The sequence below is a fragment of the Salvelinus fontinalis genome, chromosome 21 (genome assembly GCF_029448725.1).
Source record: "Salvelinus fontinalis isolate EN_2023a chromosome 21, ASM2944872v1, whole genome shotgun sequence".
NCBI lineage: Eukaryota > Metazoa > Chordata > Actinopteri > Salmoniformes > Salmonidae > Salvelinus > Salvelinus fontinalis.
In genome coordinates, this window is record NC_074685.1 from 12797133 (window position 1) to 12818882 (window position 21750).

Genomic DNA, 21750 nt, shown 5'->3' on the forward strand with positions numbered 1-21750 from the left:
TCCTTAGTTGCCCTGGCTGTGTTTCGGGTCGTTGTCATGCTGGAAGACCCAGCCACGACCCATCTTCAATGCTCTTACTGAGGGAAGGTGGTTGTTGGCCAAGATCTCACGATACATGGCCCCATCCATCCTCCCCTCAATACGGTGCAGTCGTCCTGTCCCCTTTGCAGAAAAGCATCCCCAAAGAATGATGTTTCCACCTCCATGCTTCACGGTTGGGATGGTGTTCTTGGGGTTGTACTCATCCTTCTTCCTCCAAACACGGCGAATGGAGTTTAGACCAAAAAGCTCTATTTTTGTCTCATCAGACCACACCTCTACGCAGACGACACTATTCTGTATACTTCTGGCCCTTCTTTTGACACTGTGTTAACAACCCTCCAGGCGAGCTTCAATGCCATACAACTCTCCTTCCGTGGCCTCCAACTGCTCTTAAATACAAGTAAAACCAAATGCATGCTCTTCAACCGATCGCTGCCTGCTCCTGCCCGCCTGTCCAACATCACTACTTTGGACGGCTCTGACTTAGAATATGTGGACAACTACAAATACCTAGGTGTCTGGTTAGACTGTAAACTCTCCTTCCAGACCCACATCAAACATCTCCAATCCAAAGTCAAATCTAGAATTGGCTTCCTATTCCGCAACAAAGCATCCTTTACTCATGCTGCCAAACATACCCTTGTAAAACTGACCACCCTACCAATCCTCGACTTCGGTGATGTCATTTACAAAATAGCCTCCAAAACCCTACTCAATAAATTGGATGCAGTCTATCACAGTGCCATCCGTTTTGTCACCAAAGATATACTACCCACCACTGCGACCTGTACACTCTCGTTGGCTGGCCCTCGCTTCATACTCGTCGCCAAACCCATTGGTTCCAGGTCATCTACAAGACCCTGCTAGGTAAAGTCCCCCCTTATCTCAGCTCGCTGGTCACCATAGCAGCACCTACCCGTAGCACGCGCTCCAGCAGGTATATCTCTCTAGTCACCCCCAAAACCAATTCTTCCTTTGGACGCCTCTCCTTCCAGTTCTCTGCTGCCAATGACTGGAACGAACTACAAAAATCTCTGAAACTGGAAACACCTATCTCCCTCACTAGCTTTAAGCACCAGCTGTCAGAGCAGCTCATAGATTACTGCACCTGTACATAACCCATCTACAATTTAGCCCAAACAACTACCTCTTTACCTACTGTATTTATTTATTAATTTATTTTGCTCCTTTGCACCCCATTATTTCTGTCTCTACTTTGCACTTTCTTCCAATGCAAACCAACCATTCCAGTGTTTTTTTTTTTTTTTTTTTTTAGTTTTTTTTTTACTTGCTGTGTTGTACTCACTTCGCCTCCATGGCCTTTTTATATTTTTATTTATTTATACATATATCTGTTTGCCTTCACCTCCCTTATCTCACCTCACTTGCTCACATTGTATATAGACTTATTTTTTTATCTTTTTCACTGTATTATTGACTATATGTTTGTTTTTACTCCATGTGTAACTATGTGTTGTTGTATGTGTCGAACTGCTTTGCTTTATCTTGGCCAGGTCGCAATTGTAAATGAGAACGTGTTCTCAATTTGCCTACCTGGTTAAATAAAGGTTAAATAAATAAATAAATAAAAAATAAATAAAAAATGACCTTCTCCCATTCCTCCTCTGGATCATCCAGATGGTCATTGGCAAACTTCAGACGGGCCTGGACATGCGCTGGCTTGAGCAGGGGGACCTTGCGTGCGCTGCAGGATTTTAATCCATGACGGCGTAGTGTGTTACTAATGGTTTTCTTTGAGACTGTGGTCCCAGCTCTCTTCAGGTCATTGACCAGGTCCTGCCGTGTAGTTCTGGGCTGATCCCTCACCTTCCTTATGATCATTGATGCCCCACGAGGTGAGATCTTGCATGGAGCCCCAGACCGAGGGTGATTGACCGTCATCTTGAACTTATTCCATTTTCTAATAATTGCGCCAACAGTTGTTGCCTTCTCACCAAGCTGCTTGCCTATTGTCCTGTAGCCCATCCCAGCCTTGTGCAGGTCTACAATTTTATCCCTGATGTCCTTACACAGCTCTCTGGTCTTGGCCATTGTGGAGAGGTTGGAGTCTGTTTGATTAAGTGTGTGGACAGGTGTCTTTTATACAGGTAACGAGTTCAAGCAGGTGCAGTTAATACAAGTAATGAGTGGAGAACAGGAGGGGTTCTTAAAGAAAAACTAACAGGTCTTTGAGAGCCGGAATTCTTGCTGGTTGGTAGGTGATCAAATACTTATGTCATGCAATAAAATGTAAATTAATTACTTAAAAATCATACAATGTGATTTTCTGGATTTTTAGATTCCGTCTCTCACAGTTGAAGTGTACCTATGATAAAAATTACAGACCTCTACATGCTTTGTAAGTAGGAAAACCTGCAAAATCAGCAGTGTATCAAATACTTGTTCTCCCCACTGTATATCAGCCAATGGTTTCATTACTGCAGCAACAATATCAGTGTTTCTAATAACAGCTGGTAAGACCCACTAATAATACTGGCTGGTGCTGAATAACCAACAGAGAAATGACTATGGTGTTCTGTTGTGTTTGTAGAAGCCCAGGTCCTGTCCCCAGTACAGCTGTTTGATAAGACTATTATGGTGTTCTGTTGTGTTTGTAGAAGCCCAGGTCCTGCCTCCAGTGCAGGTGTTTGATAAGACTATGGTGGTGAAACAGATACACGTTGTAGAGCCTCAGGACCTCCTCATCACCAGGGCTGACAAAGGTGGGTACTATCCTTAGTTAGACCGAGCAGCTTTACTCCATACTGTCTTTCATTTCATTTATACTGTTTCTCCATTCCTACATATGTCTCCCTTTCTATTTCCATCTTCTTCCTCCTCTTTCTCTCCCTCACCTTCTCTGTCTCCTTTTCTATTTCCCTTCTTTATTTTAGCTCCCGCCCACTCCTACCCACCTTTCTCGACCCCCCCTCCCTCTCTTTCTCCCTACCTCCATCCCTCCCTCTCTTTCTCAATCCCTCTCCCTCTCTCTCTCTTTCTCCCTACCTCCATCCCTCTCCCTCTCTCTCTCTCTCTCTTTCTCCCTATCTCCATCCCTCTCTCTCTCTCTTTCTCCCTACCTCCATCCCTCTCCCTCTCTCTCTCTCTTTCTCCCTACCTCCATCCCTCTCTCTCTTTCTCCCTACCTCCATCCCTCTCCCTCTCTCTCTCTTTCTCCCTACCTCCATCCCTCTCTCTCTTTCTCCCTACCTCCATCCCTCTCCCTCTCTCTCTCTTTCTCCCTACCTCCATCCCTCTCCCTCTCTCTCTCTCTTTCTCCCTACCTCCATCCCTCTCCCTCTCTCTCTCTCTCTCTCTTTCTCCCTACCTCCATCCCTCTCCCTCTCTCTTTCTCCCTACCTCCATCCCTCTCTCTCTCTTTCTCCCTACCTCCATCCCTCTCTCTCTCTTTCTCCCTACCTCCATCCCTCTCCCTCTCTCTCTCTTTCTCCCTACCTCCATCCCTCTCCCTCTCTCCCTCTCTTTCTCTCTACCTCCATCCCTCCCTCTCTTTCTCTCTACCTCCATCCCTCTCCCTCTCTCTCTCTTTCTTCCACCCTCCATCCCTCCCTCTCTTTCTCTCTACCTCCATCCCTCTCCCTCTCTCTCTCTCTCTTTCTCACTACCTCCATCTCTCTCCTTGTGTATTCTAGGGTGTTTACTTGTCTCTCAGTCGCTCTAGCGAACACATTGATCTCCCTTTGTGGTCTGAGGGGGCTGACCTATACACATCCTCCCTGTAGACTACTGTGTGTGTGTGTGTGTGTGTGTGTGTGCGTGTGCGCGTGTGTGTGTGTCCTGCAGGACCAGGTTCTGGGTTGACCTATTGAGATGCACTTTCCACTGGTATTAGAGAGGGAGAGAGAACAGAGAGAGAGAGGGGGAGAGAACAGAGAGAGAGAGGGAGAGAGAACAGAGAGAGAGAGAGGGAGAGAGAACAGAGAGAGAGAGGGTGAGAGAACAGAGAGAGAGAGGGAGAGAAAACAGAGAGAGAGGGAGAGAAAATAGAGAGAGAGGGAGAGAGAACAGAGAGCGAGAGGGAGAGAGAACAAAGAGAGAGAGGGAGAGAGAACAGAGAGAGAGAGGGAGAGAAAACAGAGAGAGGGAGAGAGAACAGAGAGAGAGGGAGAGAGAACAGAGAGAGAGAGAGAGGGAGAACAGAGAGAGGGAGAGAGAACAGAGAGAGAGGGAGAGAGAACAGAGAGAGAGAGGGAGAGAGAACAGAGAGAGAGGGAGAGAGAACAGAGAGAGAGGGAAAGAGAACAGAGAGAGAGAGGGAGAAAGAACAGAGAGAGAGGGAGAGAGAACAGAGAGAGAGGGAGAGAGAACAGAGAGCGAGGGAGAGAGAACAGAGAGCGAGGGAGAGAGAACAGAGAGAGAGGGAGTGAGAACAGCGAGAGAGGGAGAGAGAGAGAACAGAGAGAGAGAGGGAGAGAGAACAGAGAGAGAGAGGGAGAAAGAACAGAGAGAAAGAGAACAGAGAGAGAGAGGGAGAGAGAACAGAGAGAGAGGGAGAGAGAACAGAGAGGGAGAGAGACAACTATGAAGGAAGGAAGTGAAAGAGAGAAACAGACGGACACACACACAGACAGTCACATAGACAGACAGAATAGAAGAAATGGTCATGCCAATGCAGCTTGCTTGAATTTGAATGAACCTTTTGCAAGAAACTCCATTCCAGAGAACATATAGCACCAATCACACATGCTAGTCTTGTATTTTCATACATTATAATTCCTGCACCATAATAGTGACAGACAGAACTCACTAAATTGTGACAGAGCATCTCTTTAAATTAGCTGCTACCAGTGATAGGATTCCATAGAGATTTAATTAAGCCTATTTTAATCTCAACAACATGTTGTGACAATAGTCCAAGATTGCCTTCTGTTAAAGGACCAGTGCAGTAAAAAAATAAAACAGATTTTCCTGTGTTTTATATTATATTGAAACTATCACTGGAAAAGTGTGATTTTTTTAATCGGTGCTATTTCCTGATAGTTGCTGGTTGGTTTGCATAGGTGGGAAAGTCGGCATTCCATTGTGACATCACCATGCAGTAAATTGGTTAATAGACCAATAACAAAGTGAGGTCCAAACCTCTCAGCCAATAACAGCTAGATCTCAGTTTCCCCCTCCCTACTCAGACCACTCCCAGACAGTCTTAGCAAAAATCTTGCTTGATAAATAGTTTTTTTCTAAAAAGTCTATTACAGTAAGGTACCCAGAAATAATATGATATTGAAATAAAAACGGGAAAATTTGGCCTTTAACATGCTACATGTGTCAGAACACAGGTGGTTTGTGGGTGGATACAGACTACAGTGGAAGACTATTACAGAAACATGTAAAACAGAAGAACATTTATAAAAAATGTATTAAATGTCCAATCTGGAATATTTGCATTTTTATAAAATGTTGATGTCATGGACTGTCAGGCTACAGCTGTGTTTATTAATTTGAAGCTGGTTACATTTCTCAATCGCTATCCTTCGTCTTATATCTCAGGGCTACTTTTGGGCTGAAACACAAACCCCAGATGATCTTTAATGAGGATGTTTTGTTGTGTTGTTTTCCAGGGAAGGAAGCGCGTCTCTATGTGTTCAGACTGAGCATGCTCAAGAGAGGCCTGGAGGAGAGGCAGCTGGTTCGCACCAAGTGTGACAGTCGAGAGAACAAACTGGAAAAGACCAAAGGTACACACATGCACAGACACACACACACAGGGGTGTCATGCACCCATTCTTTTGGAGGGGGCACAAAGTATGTGAGTATCGGGTCGGGGTGGTCCATCTGAGAATTTTTCAAACATCTGAAACAACTTTTTCCTGCAATCTAGAGGCATAATCATGATGACTAATTCTACGTGAAAAGACAATATCGAAGCATAATCTCTATCTGTTAAATTGTCATTTTAATGAATGATACAACTGCCACACTGGTATCATAACCCAAGAGTTCAAGCAATGTTTGTAATTTGTAAAGTCTAGCAACCTTGCCAGCACACATGCCTGCTAAGCTAGTTTGACAAACGACTCTATATAGGAACATACAGGGCCTTCAGAAAGTAATCACCCCCTTGACTTTTTCCACATTTTGTTTTTACAACCTTCATTTAAAATGCATTCAATTGTGATTTTGTGTCACAGGCCTACACACAATACCCAATAATGTCAAAGTGGAATTATGTTTTTAGACATTTTTACAAATGAATTAAAACTGAAAATCTGCAGTGCCTTGAGTCAATAAGTATTCTATCCTTTGTTCTGGCGCCTAAATAAGTTCAGGAGTAAAGATCTGCTTAACAAGTCATAATAAGTTGCATAGACTAACTCTGTGTGCCATTATAGTGTCACTTGTCCCCTCTCTCCTCCTCCACTGACGATACTGTCTGCACGCACTAGAGTATCTAGTGTCCTGCCTTGCATATCTTTGCTCTGTGGTGCACCTTCGAAGGAACCACTTACTAGGGAGAATGGGGGGGGGGTACTCCTTACCTGGTCCAATCAGTGTGCCCCCTCTGCAAAATATCGCTGACAGATCTTTTATTAAATAATGACGATACAACAAGGGCTTAAAAGGAAGTTTAGTAATTAATTTGAAAAAAGAACATTAAAAAATGACTATTTTGAGGGGGCACGTGCCCTTGTGCCACCTATGGGCATGACACCTTTGGACACATACTTGCATGCATACTCACGAACACACACACACACCTCACATATGAATAATATATAATACATGTATGTTTATGTATTTATTCTTAATAGACACACACATTCCCAGGCATCTCAGGGAGGTGTAGTAGAGGGGAGCATTCCACCCCGGGCCTCAGCCACAGCACTGATCAATCCCTGGGGAGAGGATCTAACTCTGTTACAACACACCCCCTACACTGTCTGTATGGCCTCCCCGATACAACCTTCACCACAGTACACTACATTAGTGGGTGTGTATTGGGTGATGGTGGGGTGTGTGTGTTACAGCCATGGAAGTGTGTGTGTGTGTTTGTGTGTGACAGAAAAAGAGGAGGAATAGAACCTGCTGCATTTATAGACTGTATGTAAGGACCAGAGTCAATCAGGGAGGAGACGTCCACTTCATCACCGCCAGGGGAGCAGTTGCTGTTGGGGATTAACTGCCTTGGAGGGATAGCAGACATAGGGATAGCAGAAGGAGGGATAGCAGAGGGAGAGATAACAGAGGGGAGATAAAGGAGGGGGGATAGCAGAGGGAGGGATAGCAGAGGAAGGGATAGCAGAGGGAGGGATAGCAGAGGAAGGGATAGCAGAGGAGGGATAGCAGTTGGGGGGATAGCAGTTGGGGGGATAGCAGAGGGAGGGATAGCAGTTGGGGGGATAGCAGAGGGGGTGTAGCAGAGGGAGAAGTAGCAGAGGGAGACATAGCAGAGGGGAGGTAGGAGAGGGAGGGATAGCAGAGGTGGTAGCAGAGGGAGGGATAGCAAAGGGGCGTAGCAAAGGGAAGGATAGCAGAGGGGGATAGCAGAGGGAGGGTAGCAGAGGGAGGGATAGCAGAGGGAGGGATAGCAGAGGGAGGGATAGCAGAGGGGGATAGCAGAGGGAGGGATAGCAAAGGGAGGGATAGCAGAGGGGGATAGCAGAGGGGGATAGCAGAGGGGGATAGCAGAGGGAGGGTAGCAGAGGGAGGGTAGCAGAGGGAGGGATAGCAAAGGGGCGTAGCAAAGGGAAGGATAGCAGAGGGAGGGTAGCAGAGGGAGGGATAGCAGAGGGAGGGATAGCAAAGGGAGGGATAGCAGAGGGGGATAGCAGAGGGAGGGATAGCAAAGGGAGGGATAGCAGAGGGGGATAGCAGAGGGAGGGATAGCAGAGGGGGATAGCAGAGGGAGGGTAGCAGAGGGAGGGTAGCAGAGGGAGGGATAGCAGAGGGAGGGATAGCAAAGGGAGGGATAGCAGAGGGAGGGATAGCAGAGGGAGGGATAGCAGAGGGAGGGATAGCAAAGGGAGGGATAGCAGAGGGAGGGATAGCAGAGGGAGGGATAGCAGAGGGAGGGTAGCAGAGGGAGGGTAGCAGAGGGAGGGTAGCAGAGGGAGGGATAGCAAAGGGAGGGATAGCAGAGGGAGGGATAGCAAAGGGAGGGATAGCAGAGGGAGGGTAGCAGAGGGAGGGTAGCAGAGGGAGGGTAGCAGAGGGAGGGATAGCAGTTGGGGGGATAGCAGAGGGGGTGTAGCAGAGGGAGACGTAGCAGAGGGAGACATAGCAGAGGGGAGGTAGGAGAGGGAGGGATAGCAGAGGTGGTAGCAGAGGGAGGGATAGCAAAGGGGCGTAGCAAAGGGAAGGATAGCAGAGGGGGATAGCAGAGGGAGGGATAGCAGAGGGAGGGATAGCAGAGGGAGGGATAGCAGAGGGAGGGATAGCAGAGGGAGGGATAGCAGAGGGGGATAGCAGAGGGAGGGATAGCAAAGGGAGGGATAGCAGAGGGGGATAGCAGAGGGGGATAGCAGAGGGAGGGTAGCAGAGGGAGGGTAGCAGAGGGAGGGTAGCAGAGGGAGGGATAGCAAAGGGAGGGATAGCAGAGGGAGGGTAGCAGAGGGAGGGTAGCAGAGGGAGGGTAGCAGAGGGAGGGATAGCAGAGGGAGGGATAGCAGAGGGAGGGTAGCAGAGGGAGGGATAGCAGAGGGAGGGTAGCAGAGGGAGGGATAGCAGAGGGAGGGTAGCAGAGGGAGGGTAGCAGAGGGAGGGTAGCAGAGGGAGGGATAGCAGAGGGAGGGATAGCAGAGGGAGGGTAGCAGAGGGAGGGATAGCAGAGGGAGGGTAGCAGAGGGAGGGATAGCAGAGGGAGGGTAGCAGAGGGAGGGATAGCAGAGGGAGGGTAGCAGAGGGAGGGATAGCAGAGGGAGGGTAGCAGAGGGAGGGATAGCAGAGGGAGGGTAGCAGAGGGAGGGATAGCAGAGGGAGGGATAGCAGAGGGTGGGTAGCAGAGGGAGGGTAGCAGAGGGAGGGTAGCAGAGGGAGGGATAGCAGAGGGAGGGATAGCAGAGGGAGGGTAGCAGAGGGAGGGTAGCAGAGGGAGGGATAGCAGAGGGAGGGATAGCAGAGGGAGGGTAGCAGAGGGAGGGTAGCAGAGGGAGGGATAGCAGAGGGAGGGATAGCAGAGGGAGGGTAGCAGAGGGAGGGTAGCAGAGGGAGGGTAGCAGAGGGAGGGTAGCAGAGGGAGGGATTGCAGAGGGGGATAGCAGAGGGAAAGATAGCAGCAGCACTCAAAGAGGAATGTGCTCAGAGTAATAGTAATAATAGTAATAATTTGCTCAGAGTAATATAAATAATAGTAATAACTGTAATGGTAATAATAACAATAGTAATAATAGTAATAATAATAATAATAATAATAATAATAATGCCAATAATAATAGTAATATTAATAATAGTAGTAATAATAGTAATAATAATAGTAATATTAATAATATTAATAATAGTAGTAATAATAGTAATAATAGTAATAATAATAGTAATATTAATAATATTAATAATAGTAGTAATAATAGTAATAATAATAGTAATAATACCAGTAATAATAGTAATAATACCAGTAATAATAGTAATAATAATAGTAATAATAATAGTAATAATAGTAGTAATAACAGTAATAACAATAGTAATAATAATAGTAATAATAATAGTAATAATAGTAATAATACCAGTAATAATAGTAATAATAATAGTAATAATAATAGTAATAATAGTAGTAATAACAGTAATAACAATAGTAATAATAATAGTAATAATAATAGTAATAATAGTAAAAATAATAGTAATAATAGTAATAATAATGTAATAGTAGTAATAGCAATAGTAATAATAATAATAGTAATAATAATAGTAATAATAGTAATAATAATCATAGTAATAATAGTAATAATAATAGTAATAATTCCATTGCTCTATTGCATACTGTAGCTAACCACTGAAACATATTCTTCCCCTCTCTTTCTCTCTCTCACACACGCCTTTATCCTCTCTCTCTCCTCCTCTGCCTTTTCTCTTCCACTCTCTCCACCTCCCCCTTTCTCCCTGTCCCAGGGTGTCACCTATACTCCATCAACACCCACCATGGGTCAGAGTTGAGGATCGTGGCGGCCATCAGGAATAAGCTCCTCCTCATCACCAGGAAACAGCCCCGCCTCGACGGCCTAGGCCCCCTCGCTGCTGCAACCGACTCACCCGTGGACCAGTTCCAGTACATACGGGTGAGAGAAACTGTACACACAAGTGGACACTTACAGACGCACGCGCACAGTTTAATCGCACACAGAAACACACACAACACTTACACATTTTTGGCGGGCATGGTTGAAAAAGTTCAACAAGTCAATAATCAGTATACCTTCCAAGTAAAATACAATCTAATTTTATTTGTCACATGCGCCAAACACAACTGGTGTAAACTTTACCGTGAAAAGCTTACTTACGAACCTTTCCCAATGAAAAAAAATTGTAACACAAGAAGGATTTAAATAAAATACACAAGAATGGAGCTATATACAGGGAGTACCAGTACCAGATCAATATGGAGTTATATACAGGGAGTCCCAGTACCAGATCAATATGGAGTTGTATACAGGGAGTACCAGTACCAGATCAATGTGGAGCTATATACAGGGAGTACCAGTACCAGATCAATGTGGAGTTATATACAGGGAGTACCAGTACCAGATCAATATGGAGTTATATACAGGGAGTACCAGTACCAGATCAATATGGAGTTATATACAGGGAGTACCAATACCAGATCAATGTGGAGCTATATACAGGGAATTACCAGTACCATATCAATGTGGAGCTATATACAGGGAATACCAGTACCAGATCAATGTGGAGCTATATACAGGGAGTACCAATACCAGATCAATGTGGAGCTATATACAGGGAGTACCAGTACCAGATCAATGTGGAGCTATATACAGGGAGTACCAATACCAGATCAATGTGGAGCTATATACAGGGAATACCAGTACCAGATCAATGTGGAGCTATATACAGGGAATTACCAGTACCATATCAATATGGAGCTATATACAGGGAGTACCAGATCAATATGGAGCTATATACAGGGAGTACCAGTACCAGATCAATGTGGAGCTATATACAGGGAATACCAGTACCAGATCAATATGGAGCTATATGCAGGGAATACCAGTACCATATCAATGTGGAGTTATATACAGGGAGTACCAGTACCAGATCAATGTGGAGCTATATACAGGGAGTACCAGTACCAGATCAATGTGGAGTTATATACAGGGAGTACCAGTACCAGATCAATGTGGAGCTATATACAGGGAGTACCAGTACCAGATCAATGGGGAGCTATATACAGGGAGTACCAGTACCAGATCAATGTGGAGTTATATACAGGGAGTACCAGTACCAGATCAATGTGGAGCTATATACAGGGAGTACCAGTACCAGATCAATGTGGAGCTATATACAGGGAGTACCAGTACCAGATCAATGTGGAGCTATATACAGGGAGTACCAGTACCAGATCAATGTGGAGCTATATATAGGGAGTACCAGTACCAGATCAATGTGGAGCTATATACAGGGAGTACCAGTACCAGATCAATGTGGAGCTCCATACAGGGAATACCAGTACCAGATCAATGTGGAGCTATATACAGAGAGTACTAGTACCACATCAACGTGGAGCTGTATACAGGGAGTACCAGTACCAGATCAATGTGGAGTTACTGTATATACAGGGAATACCAGTACCAGATCAATGTGGAGTTACTGTATATACAGGGAGTACCAGATCAATGTGCAGACATATGACGTATTTGAGGTAGATATGTACATGAAGGCAGGGTAACGTGACTAGGCATCAGGATAAATAATAATAAGGTATTTGAAGTAGATATGTACATGAAGGCAGGGTAACGTGACTAGGCATCAGGATAGATAATAATAAGGTATTTGAGGTAGATATGTACATGAAGGCAGGGTAACGTGACTAGGCATCAGGATAGATAATAATAAGGTATTTGAGGTAGATATGTACATGAAGGCAGGGTAACGTGACAAGGCATCAGGATAGATAATAATAAGGTATTTGAGGTAGATATGTACATGAAGGCAGGGTAACGTGACTAGGCATCAGGATAGATAATAATAAGGTATTTGAGGTAGATATGTACATGAAGGCAGGGTAACGTGACAAGGCATCAGGATAGATAATAATAAGGTATTTGAGGTAGATATGTACATGAAGGCAGGGTAAAGTGACTAGGCATCAGGATAGATAATAATAAGGTATTTGAGGTAGATATGTACATGAAGGCAGGGTAACGTGACTAGGCAACAGGATAGATAATAATAAGGTATTTGAGGTAGATATGTACATGAAGGCAGGGTAAAGTGACTAGGCAACAGGATAGATAATAATAAGGTATTTGAGGTAGATATGTACATGAAGGCAGGGTAAAGTGACTAGGCAACAGGATAGATAATAATAAGGTATTTGAGGTAGATATGTACATGAAGGCAGGGTAACGTGACTAGGCAACAGGATAGATAATAATATGTTATTTGAGGTAGATATGTACATGAAGGCAGGGTAACGTGACTAGGCATCAGGATAGATAATAATATGTTATTTGAGGTAGATATGTACATGAAGGCAGGGTAAAGTGACTAGGCATCAGGATAGATAATAATAAGGTATATGAGGTAGATATGTACATGAATGCAGGGTAAAGTGACTAGGCAACAGGATAGATAATAATAAAAGTAAAATAAATAACAGAGTAGCAGCAGAAAATGATGTGTAAAAGTGTGTGTGTGTAATGTGTATGTATGTGTGTTTGTGTTGTGTTGTATCCATGTGTGTGTGTGTGTGTGGGTGTGGGTGTGGGTGTGGGGGGGGGGGGGGGGGGGGGTTTGTGTGGGAGTGTCAATGTAGTGTGTGGGAGTGAGTGTGTATATGGTGTGTATAGTCTAGTGAGTGTGTATATGGTGTGTATAGTCTAGTGAATGTGCATAGGGTGTGTATAGTCTAGTGAGTGTGCATAGGGTGTGTATAGTCTAGTGAGTGTGCATAGGGTGTGTATAGTCTAGTGAATGTGTATAGTCTAGTGAATGTGCATAGGGTGTGTATAGTCTGGTGAGTGTGCATAGGGTGTGTATAGTCTAGTGAATGTGCATAGGGTGTGTATAGTCTAGTGAATGTGCATAGGGTGTGTATAGTCTGGTGAATGTGCATAGGGTGTTTATAGTCTAGTGAATGTGCATAGGGTGTGTATAGTCTAGTGAGTGTGCATAGGGTGTGTATAGTCTAGTGAGTGTGCACATGGTGTGTATAGTCTAGTGAGTGTGCATAGGGTGTGTATAGTCTAGTGAGTGTGCATAGGGTGTGTATAGTCTAGTGAGTGTGCATAGGGCGTGTATAGTCTAGTGAGTGTGCATAGGGTGTGTATAGTCTAGTGAGTGTGCATAGGGTGTGTATAGTCTAGTGAGTGTGCATAGGGTGTGTATAGTCGAGTGAGTGTGCATAGGGTGTGTATAGTCTAGTGAGTGTGCATAGGGTGTGTATAGTCTAGTGAGTGTGCATAGGATGTGTATAGTCGAGTGAGTGTGCATAGGGTGTGTATAGTCGAGTGAGTGTGCATAGAGTGTGTATAGTCTAGTGAATGTGCATAGGGTGTGTATAGTCTGGTGAGTGTGCATAGGGTGTGTATAGTCTAGTGAATGTGCATAGGGTGTGTATAGTCTAGTGAATGTGCATAGGGTGTGTATAGTCTGGTGAATGTGCATAGGGTGTTTATAGTCTAGTGAATGTGCATAGGGTGTGTATAGTCTAGTGAGTGTGCATAGGGTGTGTATAGTCTAGTGAGTGTGCACATGGTGTGTATAGTCTAGTGAGTGTGCATAGGGTGTGTATAGTCTAGTGAGTGTGCATAGGGTGTGTATAGTCTAGTGAGTGTGCATAGGGCGTGTATAGTCTAGTGAGTGTGCATAGGGTGTGTATAGTCTAGTGAGTGTGCATAGGGTGTGTATAGTCTAGTGAGTGTGCATAGGGTGTGTATAGTCGAGTGAGTGTGCATAGGGTGTGTATAGTCTAGTGAGTGTGCATAGGGTGTGTATAGTCTAGTGAGTGTGCATAGGATGTGTATAGTCGAGTGAGTGTGCATAGGGTGTGTATAGTCGAGTGAGTGTGCATAGAGTGTGTATAGTCTAGTGAATGTGCATAGGGTGTGTATAGTCTGGTGAGTGTGCATAGGGTGTGTATAGTCTAGTGAATGTGCATAGGGTGTGTATAGTCTAGTGAATGTGCATAGGGTGTGTATAGTCTGGTGAATGTGCATAGGGTGTTTATAGTCTAGTGAATGTGCATAGGGTGTGTATAGTCTAGTGAGTGTGCATAGGGTGTGTATAGTCTAGTGAGTGTGCACATGGTGTGTATAGTCTAGTGAGTGTGCATAGGGTGTGTATAGTCTAGTGAGTGTGCATAGGGTGTGTATAGTCTAGTGAGTGTGCATAGGGCGTGTATAGTCTAGTGAGTGTGCATAGGGTGTGTATAGTCTAGTGACTGTGCATAGGGTGTGTATAGTCTAGTGAGTGTGCATAGGGTGTGTATAGTCGAGTGAGTGTGCATAGGGTGTGTATAGTCTAGTGAGTGTGCATAGGGTGTGTATAGTCTAGTGAGTGTGCATAGGATGTGTATAGTCGAGTGAGTGTGCATAGGGTGTGTATAGTCGAGTGAGTGTGCATAGAGTGTGTATAGTCTAGTGAGTGTGCATAGGGTGTGTATAGTCGAGTGAGTGTGCATAGGGTGTGTATAGTCGAGTGAGTGTGCATAGGGTGTGTATAGTCTAGTGAGTGTGCACATGGTGTGCATAGTCTAGTGAGTGTGCATAGGGTGTGTATAGTCTAGTGAGTGTGCATAGGGTGTGTATAGTCGAGTGAGTGTGCATAGGGTGTGTATAGTCTAGTGAGTGTGCATAGGGTGTGTATAGTCTAGTGAGTGTGCATAGGGTGTGTATAGTCGAGTGAGTGTGCATAGGGTGTGTATAGTCTAGTGAGTGTGCATAGGGTGTGTATAGTCTAGTGAGTGTGCATAGGATGTGTATAGTCGAGTGAGTGTGCATAGGGTGTGTATAGTCTAGTGAATGTGCATAGGGTGTGTATAGTCTAGTGAATGTGCATAGGGTGTGTATAGTCTGGTGAATGTGCATAGGGTGTTTATAGTCTAGTGAATGTGCATAGGGTGTGTATAGTCTAGTGAGTGTGCATAGGGTGTGTATAGTCTAGTGAGTGTGCACATGGTGTGTATAGTCTAGTGAGTGTGCATAGGGTGTGTATAGTCTAGTGAGTGTGCATAGGGTGTGTATAGTCTAGTGAGTGTGCATAGGGCGTGTATAGTCTAGTGAGTGTGCATAGGGTGTGTATAGTCTAGTGACTGTGCATAGGGTGTGTATAGTCTAGTGAGTGTGCATAGGGTGTGTATAGTCGAGTGAGTGTGCATAGGGTGTGTATAGTCTAGTGAGTGTGCATAGGGTGTGTATAGTCTAGTGAGTGTGCATAGGATGTGTATAGTCGAGTGAGTGTGCATAGGGTGTGTATAGTCGAGTGAGTGTGCATAGAGTGTGTATAGTCTAGTGAGTGTGCATAGGGTGTGTATAGTCGAGTGAGTGTGCATAGGGTGTGTATAGTCGAGTGAGTGTGCATAGGGTGTGTATAGTCTAGTGAGTGTGCACATGGTGTGCATAGTCTAGTGAGTGTGCATAGGGTCAGTGCAGATAGTTCAGGTACCGTTCATTCAATATTTAGGCTGTTTAGCAGTCTGGCTATTTAACAGTCTTATGGCTTGTGGGTAGAAGCTGTCTTGGAGCCTGTTGGTCTGAGAGCCGATGCTCCGGTACCGTTTGCTGGACCGTAAAAGAGTGAACAGTCTATGGCTTGGGTGGCTGGAGTCTTTGGCAATTTTTCGGGCCTTCCTCTAACACCGGCTGATAAAGAGGTCCTGGGTGGAAGGGAGTTCGGCCCCAGTTATGTACTGGGCTGTCCGCACCACCCTCTGTAGAGCTTTGCGGTCAAGGGCGGTGCCTTTGCCATACCAAGCGGAGATGCAGCCAGTTAAGATGCTCTCAGTGGTGCAGCTGGAGAACTTTTTGAGCTATTCCATAGCTGCTGTAATGCAGCTGCAAGAGAAGGTCAGCATCTTACCACAGCTAAGGGATCTAGTGAATGAGGAGAGGCTCATAGCCATGCACAAAGGCATACATTCACACACATGCACACACACACACACACACACACACACACACACACACACACACACACACACACACACACACACACACACACACACCTGTGTGAGGCCCACACTCCTGACCTGTCCCCCCCCCTGACCTGCCCCCCCCCCAGGAGATCTGTCTGTGTGACCCTCCAGTAGTCATGGCCCTAGTGGACGGTCCTACAGGGGAGAACGACAACATGATCTGTGTGGCCTACAAACACCAGTTTGACCTGATCAACGAGAGCACCGGGGACGCATACAGGCTACACCACGTAGACGCCAACCGGGTGAGACCTCCTAACAATATGATTCATGGTGTTATTTACATTACCTTCCATTACCTGGTTGGTTGACTGAGAAGAGAGCTCAACAATGAAGGGGAAGAGTTACAGTTTAGAGGAGAACAGTTAAAGATGGGCAAATGAATGACAATTGAGGAGAATAAATTCAATACAGTGCTCTTCTCTGCCATGTGCACACAGGTCAACTTTGTGGCAGCCATCGATGTGTACGAGGATGGGGAGGCTGGTCTTTTGTTGTGTTACAATTGTGAGTCTCCATTTATCTGGGGTATTTCTACACTCTACACTCTTATAAAATAACGGTACGGTATTGTTAGTTGGGTTATAAAAAAGTATTAAAATACATATAATGTACCTTCAGAGGTACACATAATGATGTCACACGGTACTGTTCGGTACCTTTTAGGGTACATGTGCGAATAAAGAGTATAATGGTACATTTTTGTACCCCATATATTACCCTAATACTTGTAGGCTGTATTAGGGTAAAACTACCACTCAAAATAAGGCCTTATGAAGAGTTTAATTATAATGATAACATACACCTTGGAATTCACTTGGTGAAGGCCACAGGACTGAAAATGAACTAATTCAACAACCATGTATCTGTCACTAACAAATACAGTCATGGTTGATAACCTCAGAGGCAACGCACACTGGAAAATGAGATTGGAGGCGTGGCTTAGTGGGGGTGTGGCAGTCATTAGTTATTTTTGGCCAATCATGAGTAAAAGTGCTTGTTTGTCACTTATAGAGAACATATTGCTTTGTCACTGTATTGTTACGATATAAAGGCAAAAAGCATGCTTTTGTACCTGTGGAGGAAGGTACTCTCTGAGGTATGAACTGGGGTACAATTATGCACCTATTACTAAAAGTACAAAGGAGATTCCTTACAGTGAGATTCCACCCCAGGGACCAGCGGTTGTACTCCTTTAGGATCAAGTCTAAACCTTTATTTCTGAGGGTGTAGTAACGTTTGAATATATATTATCCATTGTCCTCAACACCCATATATACAAGGTTCATATATATACACGGTTCCTATATATACAAGGTTCCTAAATATACAAGGTTCCTATATATACAAGGTTCCTATATATACAAGGTTCCTATATATACAAGGTTCCTATATATACAAGGTTCCTATATATACAAGGTTCCTATATATACAAGGTTCCTATATATACAAGGTTCCTATATATACATGGTTCCTATATATACAAGGTTCCTATATATACAAGGTTCCTATATATACAAGGTTCCTATATATACAAGGTTCCTATATATACAAGGTTCCTATATATACAAGGTTCCTATATATACAAGGTTCCTATATATACAAGGTTAACGACTGTGTTTCTATATTTAGACTTATGTTTCTAAACTCGTCTTTCTGTGCAGATACTTGTTCCTATAATTACCTAACAATGACATGGTATAAAGGCATATTGGGTCACTAATATATCCATTCTAATACTGTATATCTCATATGTTCCCCAGATATCTGTTCCTATAAGAAGGTGTGTCCGTTCAATGGGTCCACCCCTATGATCCAGTCAAACGCCTCTGACTTACACTTCAGCTGGAACCAGATGCCCAACGCCATCGGTGAGTAGCACTGGTAACCATAGCAACCAGCAGCCCCACCCTACCCCTCCCCACACCCCGCTCCCTCCCTTGGTCAGCCCAGCCTCCGGCCCTGGCCTGAGCCCCGTCACCATGGTAACATGCAGCGGGTGGCCACCCAGGCTAGGTCGTCCAGAGTGTTTGTCTGTGTCTGTTTGTGTCTGTGTTTGTTTCTGATGATGAAAGCAGAGAATGGCTGGCTAAAGATACATTACACAAGCTACAGTTTCTCTTATGTTAGTATGTCTATGTTTGTACTGTCATGCTGCTTTGACAAACCAATTTTACCCTTAGGATTAATTTATTAGGACATTATCTATCCAAACCCTCTATCCGAATCTATCAGCTCCATTTAGCCAGGTGTTCTTCAGAATGTTAATGCTGTGCTTTGGAATCATAATTACTTCATAGTCATGCACTAATTATTACTGTTGATTCTCCGTTCTGTCTGTAAATGCACTTTTTCTTATACTATGTCAGCACATGGGATGTTAATTCTTTATTCAATAACAGGAAGTTGTTGTTGTGTTAGTGTGTGCATTCCCCTACATCTTGGCCTTTACCACTGACTCCATTGAGATCCGGCTGGTTGTCAACGGTAACCTGGTCTACACAGCTGTCGTGCCAGAGCTCCAGCTGACTGCCTCCAGGGTGAGTTTGATTGACAGGTGGAAGTGTCCAATCATGATGGTAATGAATCTGAGGTATAAATTGCTTTTCCTACACAACACAAAAGAGAGAGAGAAAGCGTGTGTGTGTGTACCCACGTGTGTGTGCGTGTGCATGCGTTCACGAGCTTGTATGTGCGTGTCCGTTTGTGAGCATGTGTGTGTGTGTGTGTGTGTGTGTGTGTGTGTGTGTGTGTGTGTGTGTGTGTGTGTGTGTGCGTGCGTGCGTGCGTGCGTGCGTGTGTTTTTAGAAACAAAATTCTCAGCAATCTTATTTCAATCAGTCTTTATTATCCCAGAGGGACCACACATAAACACTATGAAACACACAACTCATACACAACAGAAGGACACATGCAGACTGTACCATTCAACACTATGAAACACACAACTCATACACAACAGAAGGACACATGCAGACTGTACCATTCAACACTATGAAACACACAACTCATACACAACAGAAGGACACATGCAGACTGTACCATTCAACAATATGAAACACTACCTCATCATGTTGTAGCAGGTGTTGGATTCTAGCTGGAAATAGACTGATACATGTTACCATACTAGAACTTATTGATGACTTTACATGTATAAGGAATGTGTATGTTGGGGTCAATGAAGTGTGGATTGGAACTTGGTGTATGGAAAGTTACTGAGTGAGACAGAAAGTTCATATTCTGTTCACATGTTTCTAAGGAGGGAGGTGAAGGGTAATAGTTTGTCTCTGATAAGGCAGGACAGCTGCAGAACTAGGAAGCAGCGAGGAATTCAGCTCGGGGTCAAATCAACAGATGACACATCTGGGAGGGGGGCCAAGACACATCTGGGAGGGGGGCCAAGACACATCTGGGAGGGGGGCCAGAAGGGCCCACCCCAATGACCCTTCTACTACCGTCCTATCTCACACACATACACTTCCACACCCACCAAGGTTCAAGCATCAGGCAGAGCCATGATTACAATCCTGTCTAGCAACAGGGATGTCTAGATGTGGAAGGAGTTGACCCAGCCTAGTAGGAGGTTATAAATATATGTGATTGTGTAATGATGCTTTGTCTTTGCAGCTGTTGGACCCAGTGGGTGAATAAATTTGGTTTGTGCTTTTCCTAGTTGTCTGTTTGGGTTTGTTCAGAACCTAAGACAGGTGATGGCATTATTTCACTAACCAACATCTCTCTCTCTCTCTTCATCTCTCTCTCTCTCTTCATCTCTCTCTCTCTTCATTCTCCCTCTCCCTCCATCAGTCAGACATCTACTTTGTGTCGTCTGCTCCGGTCAACTCTGCCTCCAACTGCAGCTCCCGGGACACCAGTTCCCAGAGTTCCCCACAGACGCCCACCGGCTACGAGATGCCCGTGTTCCCATCGCCGCTCGGAGACGGTAAGCCTCGCCAAGCAACCAATCACGGTGTAGTATATATCATGGGACCTGAACTGGTCTTTAGAGGGGGTAGAGTGTAGTATATATCATGGGACCTGAACTGGGCTTTAGAGGGGTTAGAGTGTAGTATATATCATGGGACCTAAACTGGGCTTTAGAGGGTGAAGGGTGTAGTATATATCATGGGACCTGAACTGGGCTTTAGAGGGGTTAGAGTGTAGTATATATCATGGGACCTAAACTGGGCTTTAGAGGGGTTAGAGTGTAGTATATATCATGGGACCTGAACTAGGCTTTAGAGGGGTTAGAGTGTAGTATATATCATGGGACCTAAACTGGGCTTTAGAGGGTGAAGGGTGTAGTATATATCATGGGACCTGAACTGGGCTTTAGAGGGGTTAGAGTGTAGTATATATCATGGGACCTAAACTGGGCTTTAGAGGGGTTAGAGTGTAGTATATATCATGGGACCTGAACTAGGCTTTAGAGGGGGTAGAGTGTAGTATATATCATGGGACCTGAACTAGGCTTTAGAGGGGTTAGAGTGTAGTATATATCATGGGACCTGAACTGGGCTTTAGAGGGGTTAGAGTGTAGTATATATCATGGGACCTGAACTGCGCTTTAGAGGGTGAAGGGTGTAGTATATATCATGGGACCTGAACTGGGCTTTAGAGGGGGTAGGGTGTAGTATATATCATGGGACCTGAACTGGGCTTTAGAGGGGTTAGAGTGTAGTATATATCATGGGACCTGAACTGGGCTTTAGAGGGTGAAGGGTGTAGTATATATCATGGGACCTGAACTGGGCTTTAGAGGGGTTAGAGTGTAGTATATATCATGGGACCTGAACTGGGCTTTAGAGGGTGAAGGGTGTAGTATATATCATGGGACCTGAACTGGGCTTTAGAGGGGTTAGAGTGTAGTACAGTATAGAGGGCACTTTGACAGGTTAAAGGGGAACTCCACTCAAAAACAATCTTTTGGTATTTTTTTTCATTCGTCCATTGTTGATACAGTTCCAAAATGTTGTGCATGTCAGCAGTCAAGTTTTCACGATCTTGGACTTTCAAGAAGCAATGTGTCACCTGCCACATCATTATGATGATGCAAAATACCACAAGATAGTTTTTGAGTTCCCCTTTAAGACTCTGCCATCTTCTACCGGGTCCTTCTTCTCTTTTCTATTGGTCAATTCTAGTCTTGGAACACTACTACAACCATTAACATCCCTGTAGCATTGATCTTTCCAGCTCTGGGGGTGGTGGTGTTAATACTACTGAATGTGTGTGTTCTGTCATACCAGAGTGTGTGTGTGTATTACATAACCTTGTTCTGGTCCCTGGTTCAGATTCTATACGGATCCCCTATGGTACCAAGCTATCCCTGTACATGTCTAAGGATGCCGAAGGTACTTCAAGAAGTCTCCCACTGCTCCTCCGGTTTG

General features: G+C 44.7%; 1 protein-coding gene across 4 annotated transcripts in view; it reads left to right on the top strand.

Annotated features, from left to right (window-relative positions):
- Nucleotides 1-21750, top strand: part of garnl3 (GTPase activating Rap/RanGAP domain like 3) — a 234930-nt gene that overhangs the window by 189003 nt on the left and 24177 nt on the right. For 3 of the 4 annotated variants that reach the window (XM_055873909.1, XM_055873912.1, XM_055873910.1), the window contains exons 20-28: nt 2661-2765; nt 5622-5738; nt 10102-10268; nt 16447-16605; nt 16801-16867; nt 18124-18231; nt 18782-18900; nt 20168-20303; nt 21655-21714. In XM_055873909.1, coding sequence (XP_055729884.1) covers nt 2661-2765; nt 5622-5738; nt 10102-10268; nt 16447-16605; nt 16801-16867; nt 18124-18231; nt 18782-18900; nt 20168-20303; nt 21655-21714 — 1038 coding nt within the window. The remainder of the gene's footprint in view (nt 1-2660; nt 2766-5621; nt 5739-10101; nt 10269-16446; nt 16606-16800; nt 16868-18123; nt 18232-18781; nt 18901-20167; nt 20304-21654; nt 21715-21750) is intronic. The other variant, XM_055873911.1, reaches the window with a different exon arrangement.